General features: G+C 44.6%; 1 protein-coding gene across 8 annotated transcripts in view; it reads right to left on the reverse strand.

Moving 5' to 3' along the window:
* The window catches only part of celf2 (cugbp, Elav-like family member 2), a 171,318-nt gene that overhangs the window by 96,758 nt on the left and 53,529 nt on the right, over positions 1 to 21,031 (reverse strand). For 6 of the 8 annotated variants that reach the window (XM_046378871.1, XM_046378870.1, XM_046378865.1 and 3 more), the window contains exon 1: positions 13,714 to 14,873. The exons of the other annotated variants lie outside the window; for them this stretch is intronic. In XM_046378871.1, the coding sequence (XP_046234827.1) occupies positions 13,714 to 13,790 (77 nt within the window). In that variant the 5' untranslated portion in view covers positions 13,791 to 14,873. Of the gene's footprint in view, positions 1 to 13,713; positions 14,874 to 21,031 lie in introns of those variants that run through there. 8 annotated transcript variants of the gene reach the window in all.

Below are 21,031 nucleotides of genomic sequence, written 5' to 3' on the forward strand. Positions count from 1 at the left end.
TGATGTCTCTGGGTTTAGCTGAAAAATAGGTTTGGCACTCTTATCAGGCAGCAGCTTTGATAAGTCTGCGGCAAGTCGCTGGATAAGTTGGGCTTAAATCATCGCCTCTGGCAGAGAAAAATGTAAAGACTTTTGTTCTAAAATGAGATATTTGAGGTGTTTTTTGCTGTGGTCGTGTGAAAACTGTACCTCCAAAGTACACCTTCAAAATGTCAAGAGACAAAACGGTGCTGTTTCTGGCTAGAGGACAAAGTATGTTTTTATTCTCTCCAATATTTTTTGTGAAGGGTCACAGGACTTTCTGAGCCTGAAATATTTCACTTTAACTTAAAAAATAAAAATCACCACCTAACAGCCAGCCTCATTTCAGAATACTACTTCTTCCAGCCAAATACAAACATTTTGGGCTTGTAATCATCCATATTTGAGCAATTAAATAAAACATTTGAAGTGGCGATGCTTCACAGCCTCACTGCCTTGGCGCTGGAGCTAAAATAAACTAGCTTAGGTGCTCATTCATGTATGGCTGGGTGACATCTTGGCTGTCCTACCTTTGAACCAGACATCAGATGAGTGTTTTCAAATTAGGCTGACTTTGGGGGGGTGTTGATCACACACACACTCATCCAAACACTCAAAGAGATCACATGAGCTAAGCATCCCGAGTGGGAAATGGTGTGGGACATTGTAAAATAGATCTGTGCTGGGGGAAATGAGCCAAACAGTCGAGATTGCCACTATGCTCCTTTAAGGTTCTTTCCCCCTTGTGTTAATGTCCTCCCAGTGGTGCCTTCAGTTTTTCGCCCTGCCAAAGCCATCAAGCCCGTTTGATCAGCAGCAGCTTGAAGGAATGAAGCCACGTTTGGCGAACATTCCTCCTCGCTTCCTCCCTCCCTCCCTCCTTCACTTCCTATGGGGGTTAAGAGGCCATTCTCCTCTCCCCTGCCTTGTCGTGCGTTATTACAGAATATAGCACTGCTGGGCGTACATGCATGAGCAGCTACGCTCGCAGGCATGCTCAGTTCACACATCCATGCACACACAAGCATTACGACATCTATCTGAAGGAAGCTAAAGCCATAAAATGCACCAGATGTTTGTGTTTCATCTGCAGGGATGGCTTCATCCTCTTGTTCCCGCTCGCCGCCAAAAAGGCTTAGGCCGACAGGAATCAATGGCTCAAAGGCAAAAAATGTTTCGGTGTCTCTGTGGCAAATTACAATGCTCTCGCCTGAGCTGCGGCATTTGAAGGAGGAGAATCGCTCTGTTTTCTCACTTCTTTGAAAAGAGACTTTGGGGGAATGAGAAGCTGATGGCGGTTTTACCAGGGCATTATTGTCATGTGATGCTCTGACCTCTGTCAGAGGCTGCATTGTGAGAAACAGCTGATGTGCCCACCTATGGCAGTTCACCGCACAGACACGTGCTGAGCACAGACGCTCACTCACACGAACCCGCAAAAACACTTTCACAAAGAGAAATCACTTCAACCGCTGAACTCAGTCCTCCGGCGCAGTTTAGCCATGCTACTTCTGAATACGTGAGAGTAAAGAAAAGGTAAACAGAGGAGACGGTATTGGTTTCTGCGTGCTCTGCTGATCTATTATGGCTGCCTGTGTACTCAAACATCATCTAAACATGGGAAATGCACTACAATCTCCCTGAGGTGAATGCAAGGGAGGGGAGTGGCTAAACACACTCTTATTTTTAATGCTTTTTCTGCCCCACACACCCACACAATATCCCCGGGCAGCCTGGATGGTCTAATTACATACATACGTCCTCTACACCCACATACACTTCACAGTTCCTCTCCATCCTGCCATGTGACGTACGGAAGGCATATAAGGTACTCATGTCCATAACACACCAGCTCAGCATGTAGGAAGAAAGAGAACATGCAAGCCCTTAAAGTGACTGCTAACAAAGTAGATCAGTCCGACAAGCTACACAGTGGCAGAGTCGTTTGTGACTGAAATGATGACAATTCCCTTAAATTTACATATTTGTTTTTATTCCATAAAAAAGTTAAGAAAAAAAGGTTAAAACTTTTCCTTTGAGTTTCTTTGTACAGTCTTGTGCCGTAACGACAAATTCAATTTTTTTTTGGAGACAAACAGCCAAATGTTTTGAGCCTGTAATGTGTTAAATAAATAAATTGAGTTGAAATTGATAAATTCACGTGCTGAAATGAATTTTTCAAAGTTGCTAAACCTTTAACAAAATTGACAGTTTTAGGTTAAAGGTTGGTCTCTTTGGTTCAGGCTCATGTGAATCCAGAACAAACAAAGTCCGCTGCTTCTCAACGCTCGTTATTTCGAAAACACACACTCGGCGTGGAGACTGTAAGTCGTATGTTAGTCTGTTGTGATGTCACAGAGCACTGACACGCCCTGAAGTACACCTCCACATCACTGCAGTGAGAAGATAAACCACCATAGGTCAGCTAAAACAAGATTTTCAGCTGCTGCTAAATTTCTTTTGAAGGCTACTGGACATTTTACGCCCCCTAGTGGCAGCGTCAAAAAAACGGCAACACTGACAACATTGCATTAATGAAACATTGCCCACCACCAAGCCTGTAACCTAACACCTGCCAGGCTCTGCACAGTCTTTTGAATATTATAGATATTTTCTGCCATGAAATTGGCCAATTTGAAAGATATTGACTATCAGCACAGAATATCAGCAGTCAGCAGCTTCAATCTGAAATACTTGGCATTGGTTTCTGCCTTTAAAAGTCCATTGAGCCCTACGGCAGCAGAAGGTAAATGGGTGGGGGAGGGGGCAGGGGAGAGAAGGGGAGAGAGGACGGAGATGAAGCCAATTGGATTTCAGCAGGATGTAGGAGTGGAAGCACGGACTGAAAGATGGAAGGAATTCTGCGGCATAAAGGGGAGAATAAATTAAAAAGTGGAAATGTGGGCTGAATGGATGGATTGGATGAAGGGCAGATAAATGACAGTTTAAATGGATGATTGGTGACATGGGCCCATGAGAGGGTGTGTGTGTGTGTGTGTGTGTGTGCGTGCTCTCCAGAGGTGCAGATTAGATCACTGTTATGACTGCACAAGCCCTCAGGACACGGCAGATAAACATCAACAGATAACCTACACATTTATTCCCACCTCCGCACCATCCTCACTTCCTCCCTCTCTCCCCTCCTCTGATGCAGACTTCCTCTACTTCCATCCACTCACTGCCACCATTTGTCCCCCCCCCCCATTTTTTTTTTAATCCATCCCTCTGTTTTTTTTCCGGCCCTCTCTAACTACATCTAAGAGTCCCGGGGCGGTGCACTAGATCACGCTTCTCAATAAACCCGTCAAGCTCTCCTCTGCACTGCCAGCCCAGCTCCCCTTAGCTTTCCGAAACACAATAACAGCAACTCCGAACGCCCCTCCCAACAACACTCCCATCGATCACTTCACTATCTGGAACACACACATCTATCACTAGCACAGGCTTGGCGCCCACTGAAGGCCCTGTTGCTCTGCTCCATATACCTTTGGAAATGTTTTTATGTCGCAGACCTCAAATCGACAAACAGCGAGCCCCAAATATTCCAGTCTGATCATGTTTTGGCTCAGGAAACATCATGAAGGGAGCGTGATTTGGCTCAGTTGTCTTTGCCTGTACGAAAACCTACTTCACAGTGATATTTAAGGAATAAACACATTGATAATAGAGCCCAAAGTCATGTATGTGTTGCCAGCTTTAGCAGTTGGCCTCAGTCCATTCAAACACTTCATCAGTTTGAGTAAGTTCAATGCTGTCACTTTCCCTGGTGCTGATTATAGGCAGACACTGGCCCAAATCTTTAGTGCTGCTAAAGGGAACAGAACCAAACTGTACCAAGTCCACGCTGATAAAACAAATAAGAAGCCATACATGGACCACAGTTGGCCCTCCATGCCAGAAGACAACCAAGTGTGCCGTCACTCGACCGGAGTTGGCCTGGGCACCTATCCTGCACATTATATACTAATTATATTGTAGGCTACATGCTAACATTTTAGTGTATAGGATGCAGCAAAAGCAACAGTCAAAAGATAAAAAAATACCCAAAGACTATTTTAGGAGAGCAACTGCAAAGTCATCCACTGTTGTAGTTGTAAGCAATCACTCAGCACCTAGACAGGGCCTGGAATTTCATACCAGCTTTTCCTGATATCTTATTATGTAAATTTTAACATTTCCTTTGGTTGCATATTGTTATAGATTACATTTGATTCAGTTTGGCAGCTGATGCAACCACCTCCTACCTGTGTTAGCATGCAACGCAAAAGCAACCAGGGATATATAATTCTGCTGTTTGTGTAGACATGCTAATCTCAAAGAGCGGCATTTTGCTTTTAAACTCGTGGGATGTGTTTGGTGAGCAGAGACAAAAAGAAAAGGTAGCTGTTGTGGTCTGGTGAGAGGAGAGAAAATATACCTGTAACAGAGAGATTGTGCAGCGTTGGACTCCACAGGGAAGAAAGAGGCAGGTCGGGCAAAGACGAGCAGCGGCTCTCTGACATCCTGTTTGTGCTCCCCGCCCTCCCGTTTGCATTACAATTCATTCTCTGTGCGAGTCAAGGTTAGACCTGACAGCTCTGCAGCTGTGTATGGATATGTGTGTTTCTGTGTATGTGCGCTCACGTTTATGTTTTGCAGCGCCCATATAAAACAGATGGGGAAGATGGAGATGAAGAGAGTCAGACTGAGAAGAAGAGACTAGACAGAGAGATTTATGGGTAGGAAGTACAGACTGTGCTGTGTCAGTGAGGCTGGGCGGCACCCTGAGGTTTGGGTGAAAGACTCAGATTAATCCCTCATGCATGGCTGGAGGTTTGATTCCTAGTTAGATCCCATTATAAGGTCAGGCCAGAAGGTTCTGAGGCTAATGGAATGTTGTAATAGTCATTTTCACATCTTTTACTTTAATGTTTCACTACCAAGAGAAAGGAGTAATTAATATTGGAGCAAGAATTTTTTCTTTTGACACAACTGAAAAGCAACTGAAACAGATTCTAGACCTTCTGACCTTAAAACCACAGAATCTGAGACAGACAAACTGTTCTTGACTGGGTAAGCGGTGCCACTGCAGGCTTTTTTCAGAGATACTCGTGATGTTTGGAATGGGCCGACTGCTTGGCCTCCAGTGCTGCTGCTTGCAGCTTTCTTCTGACACTGTACTTCTGTTGGACTGTTGGTTCTGCAATAGGCCAATAAGAAACTGTTCTGTCAGTGGTAAATATAGCCTGTCCACTTATGCCACATTATACTCAACCTTTAAAGGTTAGACAAGGAAGAAATGGACATCTTGATCCCATAAAAATTATTTTCTCTTCCGAAGGCCTGCAGTATCACAGTGAGGGCCATGCAGGCCCAGCAGTTTCGATTTCAAGCACTAAACCAGCTGACTGGAGTTACCCTCTACTTCTCCTGCCAGCATTTGAGAACACATTAAAGAAATAATAATCCTTCATGAAAATTACAGTTTTGCTTGCACAGTGATATGATTCACGATGTTGGCTTGTTTTGAATAAATAAAATCAGAGCCGGATTGTTAGCATGTGTGTGGACAAACATAGAAATGAGTGCTTTTACAATACTGTTTACGCCGCTGTGTTTGACAAGTGAAAGATGCTGCAGAAAACAACCAAGTAGCACTAAAGACTGAAACAAAGTCAAACAATAAGGACATGGACGATTTTCTCTTTGAGAAGCAAAAACAGCTGCTGAAGTGTCTGGGATGAAAACCAGGGGATAATCTGTAGTGCAGGAGCTGCTCGGCACGCTGATGGCAGGTGGCACTGCCCTTTCTGTGACCTTTGACTACCATCTGATCAGGGGCCTTGAAGTTTCTCTGCTGTCTAATGTCACACGTCCAGCTTTCACGTGGTCCAAGAGCTGCACTCATGCAAGCTAACCAGGTCAACAAACTCTGTGTTAAAGCCCAGAAGAGAACAGTTTGAAGGCCAGAGTTGATCAGTAGACCTGAATATCAGAAATCAGGATGGCAGCATTTCATGTGTGCCTGTGCACACACACTGAAGTAGGTTCAGACAAAAGACATACTGAAAGTACATACTGAAATCTGACCCCAAAACGCCAATATTATATCAACTTTCTGCTTACAGTCGAGTGGCAATTCTTAAGTAAGTATGTACAAAGTGCAGTTCAAAATCTGCACACAAAATCTAAGCAGGTGGTGCAAAAGGTGGCTTCACCAGACACTCAGTGCTTCATCTCTAAATGAGACTGCAGGGCAGCTTTGAACAGGTGGAGCTTCAAGTGCAGCAGTTTGCCCAACGGGGATCAATTTGCTTGAAATAAACTTGTTTGTACACACGAAAAGTGACGGACAAAGTGATGGATGTTGAAAGAGTTCAACCCCTACTGACTGTTTTGGTACCTGCAAACATGGAGGAAAGATGGGAGTGACTGCTGCAGTGTTAGTTCCGGAAGGTCGGGAGGGATGTGAGTATTTCAGACACTGTTAATGATCCAGTATGTACTTTATTTTAAGAATTATTAAAATCATAATGTTGCATCTAAGTGAACAAGGCCGCTGCTCCAAAACCAAAGAATCAACACTTCAAGATGGCTGCATGTGACAGGTTTGGCTTCCCTGCAGCTGTGTGTGATAATAACATAAAGCCATCTGTCAGACAAGTCCCATTTGGACTTAACTAGCAAGAGCATCATATTGCTAAAAATAGGATAGCAAATGATGCACCTCAAAGACAAAGGTCTACTTTTGAGAGGAACTGTGGCTCTGTTAAAAATATTACCACATAATCTAAAGTGTATGGCAGAGCAAAGGAAAAAACATTTTTTGATAAATAATTGTTCACCATTCTGTTTGAAATCAAACTTTCCATTTTCTTGGAAAAAAGAACAATACAGTTCCAGGAAGTAATGATTTCAAAAAAATCACAGTAAAATCCTCAACTCTGGCGACTAGTGAATAATACTGCCAGCTAATGCAGGTAAGTCTATCCCTCTCTGTAATTCTGATGGCTCTTTTAGCTGAACAAGAGCCTCAGTCCACGAATGTTGCTCCTAATCCAAATTCCTCTCCTTCTCCACAATAATGAGCTCCTCTCAGACTCAAGAGTTGACAGAGGTAAAGCATTTAGCACGCTTCAATGGAGAAAAGAGCGAGAGAGTGGGAGTGCGGAGAGAAAGAGAGGAAGATACAGGCCAAAGAGGGATAAAGCGACGGATGGGGGGAAGAAGGGGTAGAAAAAATCTACTGAGACATGCATGAGGTAAGCTCTCCCTCTGGCAAAGCAGAGTAATGCCACTGCACAGTACAAATGCAATGGCTGACGACTGAGAATGAGAGGAAAGAAATGAAGCAAGAGAAGAAGAGAGAAAGAGAGAGGAAGGGCTGGTGCAGGGGAGAGATATACATAAACCAAGAGGGGAAGAGATATCATCATTGTGTTCTCTTAGTCTCTGAGGATTCAGTTATTTTTCTGCCCGTCACTACAGCCCAGGGACACGATGTGAACAACATGGGGACTGTGTTTGTGTTTGCCTGTGTGTGTGTGTGTGTGTGTCACGTGATGTGTATTCTGCGTATTTATGTGGGTGGTGATGTGTGTATGCAGCACTGAAAGCATGTGCATGCTTCATTCGTTTCAAGGCCAAGTGATGAAATACTCCCCTCAGAAAACAGAGTACTCACACACAGACACACACAACACTGTCTTACTCACACATACAATCGCACACAAAACACTTCTCTTTGCACAACTCAATTCACAAGGTAAAACGTGAGTATGTGTGTGTGTGTGTGTGTGTATCTGTGCTACGTGAACTTGACTTGAATAAGCAAAGCAAGGAGCTGGAGGCTAATGCAACAGAAACAAGAATCAAAGGGGACAGACAGTGAAGCCAGCGCTCACCTCATTCTCGAGGAGTCAGATCAATTAATCACTAAAATGGTATGAAGATGGAAGGTACCAAAGATAAGAGACCAGGAAGTGATGTGGGGTGGGGACAGGGACCATTCTGCAGACCTTGAATGGTTGACAGAAAGCAAACAGTGGGACAACATGCATTACACTAAGTGCAATAAACACGGCAGCATCTAACCAGTCTACTGCTCCTTGTTTTAGTCAGAATGACAAGAACAGTGATTGAGACATGTCAAGTTAACTTGTGTCCTGCTACATCTTCCAGCTACCTTCTGCTCCACTGGCATCTGTAGCTTACTGAGTTTTCTCAAAGTTGGCTTTAACTATGAATTAAATGTAAAAATGACAAAGTTGAACATGTTCATGAGATTTTTTTTGTTCAAATTATAAACTACATGGGTGTGCACCCCTGTAGGCTCCAGATGCTAGCTAAACAGAGGCCAGCTGGAAGAGGAAGTTAGGCTCTCTTCAGCCAGTGCCAAGCCAGCTTACTAACTTACTAGGTAAATCAGTAATAACTGCATGGGAAAACTAGTTATCTTGCTGTCTCCATACATTTTACAGTTGCTTTTGCAATTTTAGTAGTGAAACTGTAGCTAACACTGTAGCTTTCACTAATTTGGACTACACGTTGTGACTGTGCCTTAAAAGTGATGTCTGCTATGACGGGTTGCTAGCTCGCCAGGTAAATTACTCACTCTGCCCATTGTACTAGTTAGTTTCTATCTCAAAACAGCATATTTAAGAACAGTTTCACATAAGGCTTTGGCTCTACAATCGCTAACACAACAGCTTCCCCTAATTTGGGCTCCAAAGTGCAGTCAATTATGCTGGATTGTTATTGGTGGGGGATTTTAATGTAGTAAATTGTGGCGCAACGGCCTGAACGCAGCTGTGTACTTGTGTTGTTTACATACAGACCACACACACACCTCCACCTCTTCATGCAATTATGACATAGTAGAGTATAAAGATGCTGGTTGACCCCATCATGTATCCACACACACACACGGCTGCTCGTACACAACCACACCCCTTTATATCAAACACACACACATCCACACCGAGACCTCAGACACACACTCGTGATACATCACCACCTACACACGGTGGTGTCATCCACAGACAACTGCTCCAGAGTCCCAGCAGAGCAAAGACATTTATCATTATGACAACACACACACACACACACACACACACACACTGAGAGAAAGCGACACAAAACAACGTCGCAGCTGGTGATGCGTGAAGACGACTCCATCACTTCATACATCACACATACTGTACGTGTTTCCTGGCTAAATAACAACATTACGAACAAAAACAGTTAAAAGTGAAATGACGGAGGACTTCTGCTATTGTTGTCGATGCATTTCTCTTCATTCCTGCACACGTGTGTGTGTGTGTGTGTGTGTGTATGTTTCATCCTCACAATAAAGAATGAATGAATGTTTGTTTCTTGGGAGAAAGATAAAACCAGCGGCATCACTGCTGATCCTCCTTTTTTCCCCTCTCATTTTTCTTTTAATCTCTACATCAGATCAGATGCTATCCAGACCCGACCAGTCATACGCCGACAAACCATCACTCCTCCGTCCTCTTTCACACCTCTGCTCCTGCAAATCTCCACTCCCAGCCTGCCCATGTCAATTTCCACCCTGCTACTTCCCCTGATTTCTCTTCTCTTCTTCTATTTCACATGTAACATTAGTCAGTCTGATAACCCATACTGGCCCTAAATTGGACAGAAACTGTTATCTACCTTCTATTTAATTTTTAGGATGGCTTTGATCAATAATCGTGTGAAGCGCTTGACCTGAAACGATCCAGCAGCATCTGGCAGATTTTTTTTTTTTTTTTGGTTACTGGAGTCATAAATGACCACAATGTTAGCGGCTTTGGCTGCAGCTTTGGACTAAAGTCTGCCTGGGAAGTTAAAATCAAAAACTTTCACTTGATTGCAGCTTCCTCTTAAGTTACATTTGTGGTGTCTCCATTTCTTATTTTTTTCATGGGTGCTATTGAAGGCTTTTGTTGAGTTTTGATCAAACGGTGTTACAGAAGCCTTGATGAGTGTAAGAAGCACTGAAATGTTCAAATTCAAATACGATCATTTAAATCAAGTACCAGTGATGGTACAAGCCTACCATAAGCCAAAATCTCTGGCACCTCCCTTTAAAACTCTGCGGTCTGTGGCTCGCAGGCTCTCAGCTAAACACTGACACGCTCGTATACAGTTCTCGTGAGAACCCTATGTTTTCTGTCACAGGACCCTTTCAGCTGTTGGGTTCGTGATTTGTGGTCTTTCGGGCTCAGAAGGAGTTCAGGGAGGGGAAGTGAGGGGATGAGCGGGTCAGATGTACATTTTCCCTCTCAGACAAGCAATGTGCTGTCTTTGTAGGTGGTGGGTTATGTACACACTTGGCAAGAATGTGACATTTTCGAGCATTATCGTGAGTCCGTTTGGTGTCTGCCTCTGCACACAGTGTACTTCTTCAAGCTAGCAACTTTGTGTTCTCATTTACTTGAATTTTGGCTGCGTTTTCGGGTCCTGCTGTACGCACTTTCAAGAAATCCCTGCTCAGTACTGTCCCTCCCGCAACCTCATAGAGTGACAGACCCTGAAGAAGCGTATAGTTTCCTTCCAGATGGGGATTCAACACAGAGTCCAAGGAGGTGAGGGGGTCACATATTTCCCAGAGAGCGACCCCAGCCTAGGCTTCAGGGCTTCAGCTAGAGTGGAAAGTAAAGGGCAGAGGTCCTGCTCCATTTTCCCCCATTCTTTCACTTCAACCCCTTTTCATGTTACCGGCGCTGATGGGACTCGATGGGGAGAGATTAGATTGTTAGTTCCACTTTACTTCTCATATGATCTCAGCTAATATTTCTCAAGACTGATGTTGTCAGTGCCTGTCAGCGTCAAAGGGGTGGGTGGGGGGGTCGCTACAGGAAGCAGCATGGCCTGGAAAGGGAATGCAGCCAATTCCAGAACTGAACACACTCAGAAGAGAGCAGGAAGTGAATTTCAAAAACCTCTCATGTGGAGGGAATTTAAGTATCCGGCTTGAATGCAAATCTTTCACATTGCTCCTAGGAGGCAGTGTCGTTAAAACACAGCAACACCAACAGCTAAATCGGGAGATCACCAAGGGCACCCCTCGTGAGCTAAACAGCCCGGCTCGAGAGGCGTGTTCGCGTAAATACAGAGTGTCATCTCCGTAAGCGCTATCTGCTTCGACCTGTCCGCCTCCTCGCGGGCTGCACAAGAGGGCACAGATAGGCCTGTCTAATGCCGGCGACACACAAAATTCATAAATCCTTCACTCCGGGGCAGATATACCCGCAACTAGCGATGCAAGACACATCAGAGGGAGGAGGAGAAGGGTGGCTGGAAGTGTGATGGCTTCCACGTCCACCCCCGCCGGTTGTACACGAGGCCCACGCCGTCAGAGCCGATGACACTGATTAATGAGAAAGCCGTCTCATCACCGGAGCATCTGGGTAATGGACTACATGGAGAGTGAATGGAGGGAGGCTCCGCGGGGTAAAGTGCATGCCCTGGCCTCATGTCACCGTGGCGGAAACAGGAATATGAGTGATTCTGGATTCATGCAGTTTTACAACATGACACTTGTAGGTACTTTTCATCTCCCGCAGTTTACTTCTATGATGTTGGTTCCCAGCCTTTTTTTTTTTAGATTGGCTCGTGGATACTGCAGCTGTATACGCCACGTTTAGCGTACGGGCAGGGGACCACAACCCTCAACAGTGACATTAAAGTGATGCTGTGGTGCAAGAGGCAAATTCCTATATTAGTCTCATAGTTACTCAGTGGTACTATGGTATTTATTTATTTTTTTAATCTATGGGATTATAATATTTTGTCTGGTATCTTTATAGTAGATCATACTGCACAGTATTCAGTATTATATAGCAGTATTACACACTGTGATATTATTACTATCCTGACATGATATTCTTATAGTGAACTGTAGTTAGTCTAAGGTATTTAATGAGTGAGTTCACATTTCCTAAATGGTTTTAAAGTCGAGCTAATAATTATAGAGTTCTATTTTTTAAACAATTATGCATTTTATAAACAAACACGGTTTCTGTGCATGTGGAGCATTAAAAATGGAGATTTTTTGTGATTGTGAGTATGATTTGTTGCAATAATATTGACAGTACAGTTTGTCACTTGTCAGTTTGTTTTTTGAAGGACCTCTACCAGAACTGATCCGATACCACAGAAATGATCAGCCCCAAAGCGAAACCCCGATTCTTCCCAGCAGCGTACACCCGCTGCAACTTGACAGTTTTCTTTTTTACTGCACAAGTAGCCAATATCCATAAAGGCCAAGCGATTGAACCTTTCTGATAGGTGGTCAGTGTTGGTTCAGGTGTCACAACTGGTCATCTATTGTTTCTTTATCCTTGTAGCCATTCGGTTATGTTTCCATGGTATAACTAGAGTATTTCTTTAGTATTTTATAGTATTCTCTGTGTGTTTACAATGGAAACAGTCTTTCGTGGTTGAGTTGAATCCTCAGCATCCACTGCAGACGCATTTTCATCTCCAGCTGCTGTGTGACTTTATAAGTTTGGTGATATTTGTACAGAATCCTAAAATACCAGTCTGCATAATGAGTCTAAATGTGTTTTTCATAACACCTCCCACACACACAAACATATTCACACTTTATTACGTTTGTTCTATTCTCTCACACCGTGAGTCACCAGAAGTTAAGTGCAGCATCTGAACATACAGCGTGGACTGAAAGAAAAAGGTGGGAAAAAGACGTTCATGAGGAGATTAAAGGAAGAGCTACAGCTCGGGACACGTACATTTTCTCTGCTGGCGGAAAGAAAAACAGGATCCATCAACAGCCAGGCGCTGTGAGCTGAGGGGACATAAGTGGGACATGCACTGTGGAAGGAAACGCATGACCACGATGTCGGGATGAGAACCTCCCTTTGTCCCTGCTCGAGAAATTCCGGAGTTTAACTGAATTACGGCAAATCCAATTGAAACACATGGGATAGCAGTCATCCGTGCATTCCTGCATGTTCCCAACAAGCCTCCGTGCTGCCTCTTCGCTCCTATTCAGTGTATTTTTGTCTTCTGCGAAGCGCTTTCCGATGACTGAGTTAAATCAGTCTCATGTGACTCCTGCCTTCCACCCTGCGCTTTTTCACCCAGCGGAGAGAACAGAGAGATCGACTCTGTGGTCTTTATGTGTCTCAGCATGGTGCGCTCCCATAGCCGGCTGCACGGTCCCGAACCCACCGTTTACAGCCCAGCGAGACCCACAGATATTATAATGGGCGGCTGCCGCAAATCAAAGCAACTTCCCCTCCTCTGTTCCGGGGAGCGAGATGGGAAGTCGATGCACTAAACGCTCCAAGAGTCTGAAACCTGACGGGTTACAACAATTTGACGACATGCAGCAGATAATACAGCTTCATAAAGACAAGGTTTATTCACGGCGGGGGCATTAATTCCCCATAATGGCGTTCATTCATCACCATCCTGTCTATAGCTGATAACAGCCCCGGGCGCTCCTGCGATCCCCGTTACAATTTATCGACGGATATTAATAACAAGCCATAACTAACACAATAACAGCGAGATACAGTCACGCCGGCTATGGCGTTAATTGTGACCCCGATTCCAGTCACATATCCAGCAGCGGAGCAACATTTCCACATCGGACAGCTGCTTTTCAGGAGGAGTAAAAATCACACGAAAACACAGAAAGCACGAGCGGACAAGAGAAAGAGATGGCAAATAACTCACATTCTGTCTCCGGGGACAAGCAGGCGGCTCTCCACCATCATATCGGGCAGAAAATCCAGATTGTAGGATGAAGTCATGTTGCCTGCCTGCCCTGTGTATGTGTGTGTGCGTACAGTACCGTGTGTGTGTGTAGAGTGTGAGTGTGTGTGAGTGCGCCTCCGCCGCTGTGCGCCCTGCCTGACAAATAAAGGAGCGTCGCTCTCGCCCAAACTGCGCCTGGCCGCGGAGACGGAGAGGGACAGGTGCAAGAGCCGAGGCCTCCCCAAAGGCGGTGTGTAGCCAGCCGCACGCACTCTGTCCGCATCCAGCAGTTGTCACATTCTCCTCTTCCTCTCCCCCATTCGCTTTTCTCTCTCTCCCTCCTGCTTTTCTTCCGCCGGGTCCTGTCTGAAAATCCGCTCTGCAACAGCGCAACTGACGGACTGTGGGAGAACCAGGTGCCGAGCCGGGGAGGCGTGGCGCACAACGCTGCAGCTGATCTTTAACTGTTAGGTCTCCTCAGCCATGGACGTCTTTAGCCGGTGCGTGTCTTTAACCGTTACGCGTCACGGCGGGCGCAGATGCCGTCAAATAATTCGGCGTTTAAACGTTCCTCACATACTCATGTCAAAATTCGTATTCAGCGCGCGTCCTCCAAACACTGGATATAATTAACCATATCTAAATGTCAAGACAGATTCACCGTTAAATATCCTCTTTCATCAGAAATATTTCATTTTGAAGGAGCGCATATCTTTGTCATTAACCTTTAACACCAATTTGTGTATCACAAAAAGGACAATTCGTTACTCAGGAGAGACTGACCTTAAAGTTGCTTCAAACTATAATGACGCTCTCGAGCAGTAACCAACCACTGGGACTCAGATGTTCCTACCATTTAGTCCAGGATCTTTAAAAATCCGTTTTATTATTGCTCTCATGGTGTTTGTCTCGTTGTGGGCAGGATCCGCCTCAAATGTCTGAGTCGCAGTCAGGTTTCTGGTTCAATGAAAAGTATATCAGTGCACACACTGGATGGTCGAGACTGTGGGCCTTGACTGATGCTGCGACATGAAATGGATGTCTATACATAAGCATGAAGAGATTTCTGGGATATTTTCATGTCCAGGCAGACAATTAGCCTCTGAGCTTATTTCATTGCGTCCACTGGGGAAAAAAAATTGAACATGACCTAATGTGAGGGGGGGGGGGGGGGGGTGGGTGCTGGTGTGAGACCACTTTAACCAACAAAACAAGATAAGCTTAGCAACATTTTGCTGCCGTCTTTGTGGCAACAAAACTACATATTTTAAGCCAAAAGATGATCTTTTCCCAACCCTAACCAAGTAGGTTTTGTGGCCAAACTTAACCAGAACTCAAGTACGGTGTTGTTACAAGATGGAACTGACAAAATAAAGGTAGAGTGTCATCATATCTCTAGTCTGTGTAAACATGCAAAAAGACAGCATTTATTCTGGTGATTGGGCTGCACTTTTTCAACAGTTAAATATGAAACATTGTGCAGATTTTGGGCATCTGATAAACCTTCAAACTCATGCATCATCATCGCTGTCATCAGATTTCATACCACCCACACCAGTACCTTCACTTGTTTTTTGTTCTTTTAATGCATGCCTCTTTTTGGCCTGAGTGCCCAGTAAATAAACTGTACACATCATGAGTCACAGTGAGAACAGAATATCACACATGCTTCAGTGTGGTCGCTTAATAAAAGCATGGCCAGTTAGGTGATTTACAATCAAATGAGTTGGCCAAATTTGGAGAGGCGCAATTCCGCGTGGGGATAGTCTGGTAATAATGAACCAGCCCGTAATTTGCTGCAAACTTGCTGACTCTATTTAATGCAGCGTTAATTGTGTGGATCCAGTATGCCTCCCTGTGGAACCGGGGTGGGCTTGAATGCACCCCTGTGCAGCACGTCTACCAGGTTGCCCCACTTCCTCCCTCCTCCACAGGAGAAAAGAGGGGAGGCACTCCAGTAAAATAATGAGCCTCTCTTAGACTGAGAGAGGCGGCTCTCTGGGGGAAGAATATGAGTATCTGGGTCAATGGGAAAAAAAAGTGTGCTCACTATGCACACATACAGCAGAGTAAGTGTATGGCGTGGGTGGGACTTGGCCTGCGGCTCTGCTCCTGGGTCAGCTTGCATGTTTACTTGCAAGGGCCGAGGTCAGAGTATGGATGGGAAAGACTGATCCTACATCAGCACCTCGGGGCTCGCAGCGTCCCGAGAGTGGGGACGACGGCGCATGTTTCACCGGACTTGACCCCTCACAGAACAAACGGTTTGAGCAGGACATTATTTAACCAACTGCAGCATCGTTTCCATCGCCGGATTTCATGTTTCCAGCCCCGAATTGATGTTCATGGCTGTTGTTTCAGACGACTGCTCGTAACCCAAATCCAACACGTTTATGAAGTGACGGCAGTGTCACACAAGGTAACAATAAAAGGAGACATCAAAATAATTTGTGTGCCTGCATGTTTCCAACAGATTCTGGATATGCTGCAACTTTTTATCTAAAACGAGTTCCTTCTTTAAATAGATTAGAATACACAAAAAAGAAACAAAATCACATTTCCAATTTACTCCTATGGGATCAAGGCATACAAATTGTTTTCTTTCTGCGTGCAAGGTTTGATAAATCAGCCTCTGAGATTTCTGCCTCCATCATGATACAATGGAGGTGAACTGTGATGGTTAAAGCATTGAAAAATTAATTAAAAGCATTCAGTGGACTTCATGGAAACAGTGTCCCTGTTACCTTGGATAATCCACAGAGCTCAGTATTAAGAGTTTTCATCAGAAGTGCTTTCTGCTGAAGGAATAGTCTTTATGAAATCTGTTAACAACAAAATGTTGCCAGCCGTCATTTTCCCTGGACATTTCGTACCCAATGGCAGACAGAAATGCATAGTGAAAGCCATTTTTAAGGGGAACGGAAACGCAGATAGCGTCATTGTTCTTTAGCCATTATATAATCTCAAAATTGTACTTAAGCACAGCAGCAAAAATGATTCTTAGTTACATTCTTTGCCCACTTATTTGATTTTGCAAAAAAATTCATTTTTGTTGCAAATGTATATTGGTTCCAATTATTGGTTAATGTTACCACTGATTACAAACAACAGCTGTCAGTATCCACATGTGGGAAGATCCTCATGTATGTGGCTCAGTTCAGCGGCTGTTTGTAATTTGGGAGAAATGACCCTTTAACACTGACTCAGCCATGTCAGGGCTGGTACATTCGGTGGGTGACTGCTGATTGATTGTTCATATGAATAACCTTCAAGTTGCAGTTCAAGGATTCAAACGCAGACCTGAATGCGGTCACATTCAGCCACATCCCAGGCTGTTCTACACTGAAAACCAAGCTGAGAACAGCAGAGTCCACCATTACGACCAAATGAGATTCTTTAATGCTAACCAATAAATGACATGTGTGATTACAGGAGCACGTGCATGTGACTGTGTTTGCCCGAGGCTTACGAACACCTGTCTCACCACGTGCAGACGTGTCAGCTGCTGCCGTGAAAATGCATCGAAAGGTTCGAGAGCGAGCACAGTGGAACGCGTGTGCGCGTGTGCGTCCGAAAACAATCGTGCAATCAAATCTCCTCATTTGCCTCAAATCCTCCCCTCCTGTTCGCCCAACAAAACGCATCCAACCATTAACAAAACATGAACATACACAATTTTCAGCGTAGTCATGTGAAACCGACAGCTTACGAGAAACAAGCGACATTGTTCTAATGTGCAATTAGTGTCGCAGCTGTTAAATATTGCATTTGATGTGATGCACGTGTGCGGCTACGTCAACAGGAGGAACAGCTCCAGAACTCTGAATCACAATGATCTGAACTGGGCTGAACGTCTACTTTCACGGTTTATGCTATTTTTCAAAGACAGCTGCTGTTAGGTCACAGAAGAGGACAATTCGTCTTTGCGTGTGACAGTTTGACCCCGAGCGACTGGCTTAACGCAGTGGGGATGAGTCCTGACCTCCTGCCTCTGTATGACAATGGATCTTTGCACACATTGATAACAAAGGGCCAAGTTTTAGCCCTGGACCTTGGCATACTCACTGACACGGAATTGAATGGCCACATTCATGAATGATGACAGCAACGTGTCTACCTGTTGAGAAATGAAAAGGCGAGCTTGATGTTCTTTCATCGCTATCAGTGCACTCGCGGTCAGATTAAGATACCCGCTGCAAGAACTTTTAAACCTGCCTGAAAAGATAGGATAAAGTGAAGTCACAAGGACGATGCAGCAATGAGGATTAGCGATGGAAATATTCTCACTGGTTATTAGTAATGATCTTCTTATGATTTGCTGGGAGAAAACTGTGAAATGTACAGAGAGGCCAAAGTAGCGTCTTGAAATTGCTTATTTTGCCCAAGCAAGAGTTGAAAATCCAAATATATTCAATGCAAAATGGTGAGAGAAGCAGCAAACCCTTGCATTTGAGAATCTGAAACAACAATACATTTGCTTAAATGATTTCTTGGTAATCAACTGAACTGTTGATTAACTCTCACCAAACAAAAATTGGACCTGCCATTGTGCCTTTCTCAAAGGTTCTGTGTGACCGCCAGCTAAGCTATGGAACAATGTGAGGCAGCTACAATGATTAGGCATGGAAGTCAGACTTTGGTTCAACTCTAACAATAAAATTAAAGTGTGAAGTCTGGCAGGTGTTGGGAACGTGATGATACATCTTCTCATCCCCCCCAAACCTTCCAATCTTGCCTCAGTGCCAACATTTCCTGAAGAAATTTTACTAAATTCTTGCACATCTTTTCTGAATGCCACCACAAATCTTCAGTTCAGACATTTCGCCTCGCCAGAAGACCTGGTCACCAGAATACATGTTGGCACCTGTTGTACCTTCCTGCAAACCAAGGATATGCTGAAACTTGATGCTTCTTTACGTGCTTGGCTGCATCCTTGGGCCTGTGCTTCACTCAGCTGGTCAGTGGTCTGATCCAGCAAACCTTTACAGACGTTGTATTGTACCTTGTTTTGTCCCTGTTGCTGGTGTTGTTTTCCCACCTTCACCCTTCACCTCCCCTATCTCTCCATCTCCTCACCCTGGGGCCCCATGTTCTCCCAGATCCTGCTCATGGCAAGGTCTGCCTCTGCCCTCACTTGCTCTCCTACTTTTGTCTTTCTCGCCTTTTCCGTCTGTCTAGTTATTTCTGTCTTCTCTCCGTCTTCATATCTCTCTCACCTCGGGGTTTGGGAGGGGGGGAGGCTCAGCTGCCCGAACAATACAAATCGATCACTTAGCGAGGAGGAGAGGGGAGGGCAGAGGAGGAGGAGAAGGAGGAGACAGGGTGGAGTGAGGAAAAAGAGAGACAAAGAGACTTAAATACGCGGTCATAAAGGGCAAATTAAATCCTAAAGCGGCCATGATGTTTCCTATCAGACTCTGTTAACCATCATCCAGGCCTCTCTATGCTTCCTGCTCGCATCTCACCCACAGGAGAGGATTGTGGGTAGCTGATGGCGCCGGCTTTTCACACGTGAATATTTAATGAAGGGCTTATGAATAATTCAGAAAAGCAAGCAGCTGCGTTTGAGCCTAAGTGGACATGTGAGGAGCCCGAAACCAGACAGACCCTGACTGCTACCATTCATCCTCACGGCTCAAAAACTCTGGAAGAACACATTTTGATCAGTGTTAGCTCGACGCTACACGTGTGTGTGTTTGTAGATGATTCACTTACTAAATGAAAGGATGATTGAGGCGTCACAATCTACTCCTCGACTCTCTTATTCTGTCAAGCCCCAAACAAAAACAGAGACGAAGTGGACGGATACTCCTCCATCTCTCCATCTATCACTCTTGCTGCCACTCACTGTTCAATTTCGAACCCCATATTTTCTCCAGCCCTCCTCCATTTTCATGCTTTCATCGGCCTCGTTCCCTCTCCTCCATCACTCACTCCATGCCTCCGTCTCTTCTGGCACTTTGTTATTGGCCCTGGTTGGACTCTGGTTAGGACACCGTGTTCCTGTTACCTGTGGGGCTGCAGCCTCTAAATGTTCGCTGACCTGTTTTGAATGTGACCTGAGACAACAACACAAACTCGCTCTGTGGTTGGACTGACATCAGCTCGGTGCTTTTTAAAAGAGTTTTATTAAATGTTTTTTTTTTTCAATCAAATCAGGAATATAATAAATGTTGATTATCAACCACCTGCTCTTTTCAAGCCAGAAAGATCAGCATCTGCAGTTTCCTCTCTCTCTCTCTTTGTACACTGTGGCACGGTTATTCTGAGGACAGAGGCTACTCACAAATGTCCTCAATATGTATGTGAGTCCTGTACATGGACAAGGACAGTTTTTTTTCCAACGCTCAGCAAATGTCTGTATGAAAGAATATCGGTATCAGTAGGAGTATCAGTGGACAATTCGGTAGTTAAATGTGGAAGATGGAGAAGCCCAAAACCCCCTACAATGAGTGTGTTCTGCTGATTTCAGCATCATGCCAGGGCTGTGATTTTTGACTGGTTGAAAGGGTTAAAAAAGCCCATCCGATCCATCTGACTCCAATACACTAACGTACATGTAGACATGTGCACACACACACACACACACACACACAAAATCAGTGTTACAGGACATTCTGATCAAGTCCAACGCTGTCGAGCAAATACCTCCTGACCTGTTCACTGACCCTGACACACTAATGTCTGCACCGGTGGTCTCGACATGACTCAAAGTGTGGGTCGTGCACACACACACACACACACACACACACACACTCTCACACACACTTGACGTCCTCTGCCTCTGAAGAGGCCTCCCGGCTATACTGTGCTGCTGTCTGCTAGTTTTAATGGTCTCTGCTAGACTGGACTGGACAACATTCAGCCACACTCAAGTGGAAGCATATCGCCGCTGCCGAGGGAAAGCCTCGCCTCTCCCGACACTCGACAACACGACTCTGTCCTGGTTTCGGTTCGAGCGCCGCGTTTTTTTTTTGTTATTTTTTTTGCTCATCCTGTGGGATTTCTGAGGACCTAATCAAGCTAAGTTTTTGGCAGTTTTTGGAAAGCTGTGAAGGAAAGTAAAGTTGCAGATTTAAGTTAAAAAAGTAGAACCCAATTCATGATGCGATAGCTTGATTTAAAAGTCTTAAAATTTGTCTTTTTCTTTTTTCAGTTTCAGTTTGAAAGTGTGAAATTGCAGTGCCATGCCAACATCAAATTCAAACAGTAACCTCTTGATGACATCCGGGGGGCCACAGGTGTGCAAAAATGATAAAACGGGCAAACTTACACGTATAAACTCCTTTAACTAATG

This window comes from Scatophagus argus, chromosome 22 (genome assembly GCF_020382885.2).
Source record: "Scatophagus argus isolate fScaArg1 chromosome 22, fScaArg1.pri, whole genome shotgun sequence".
Taxonomy (NCBI): domain Eukaryota; kingdom Metazoa; phylum Chordata; class Actinopteri; family Scatophagidae; genus Scatophagus; species Scatophagus argus.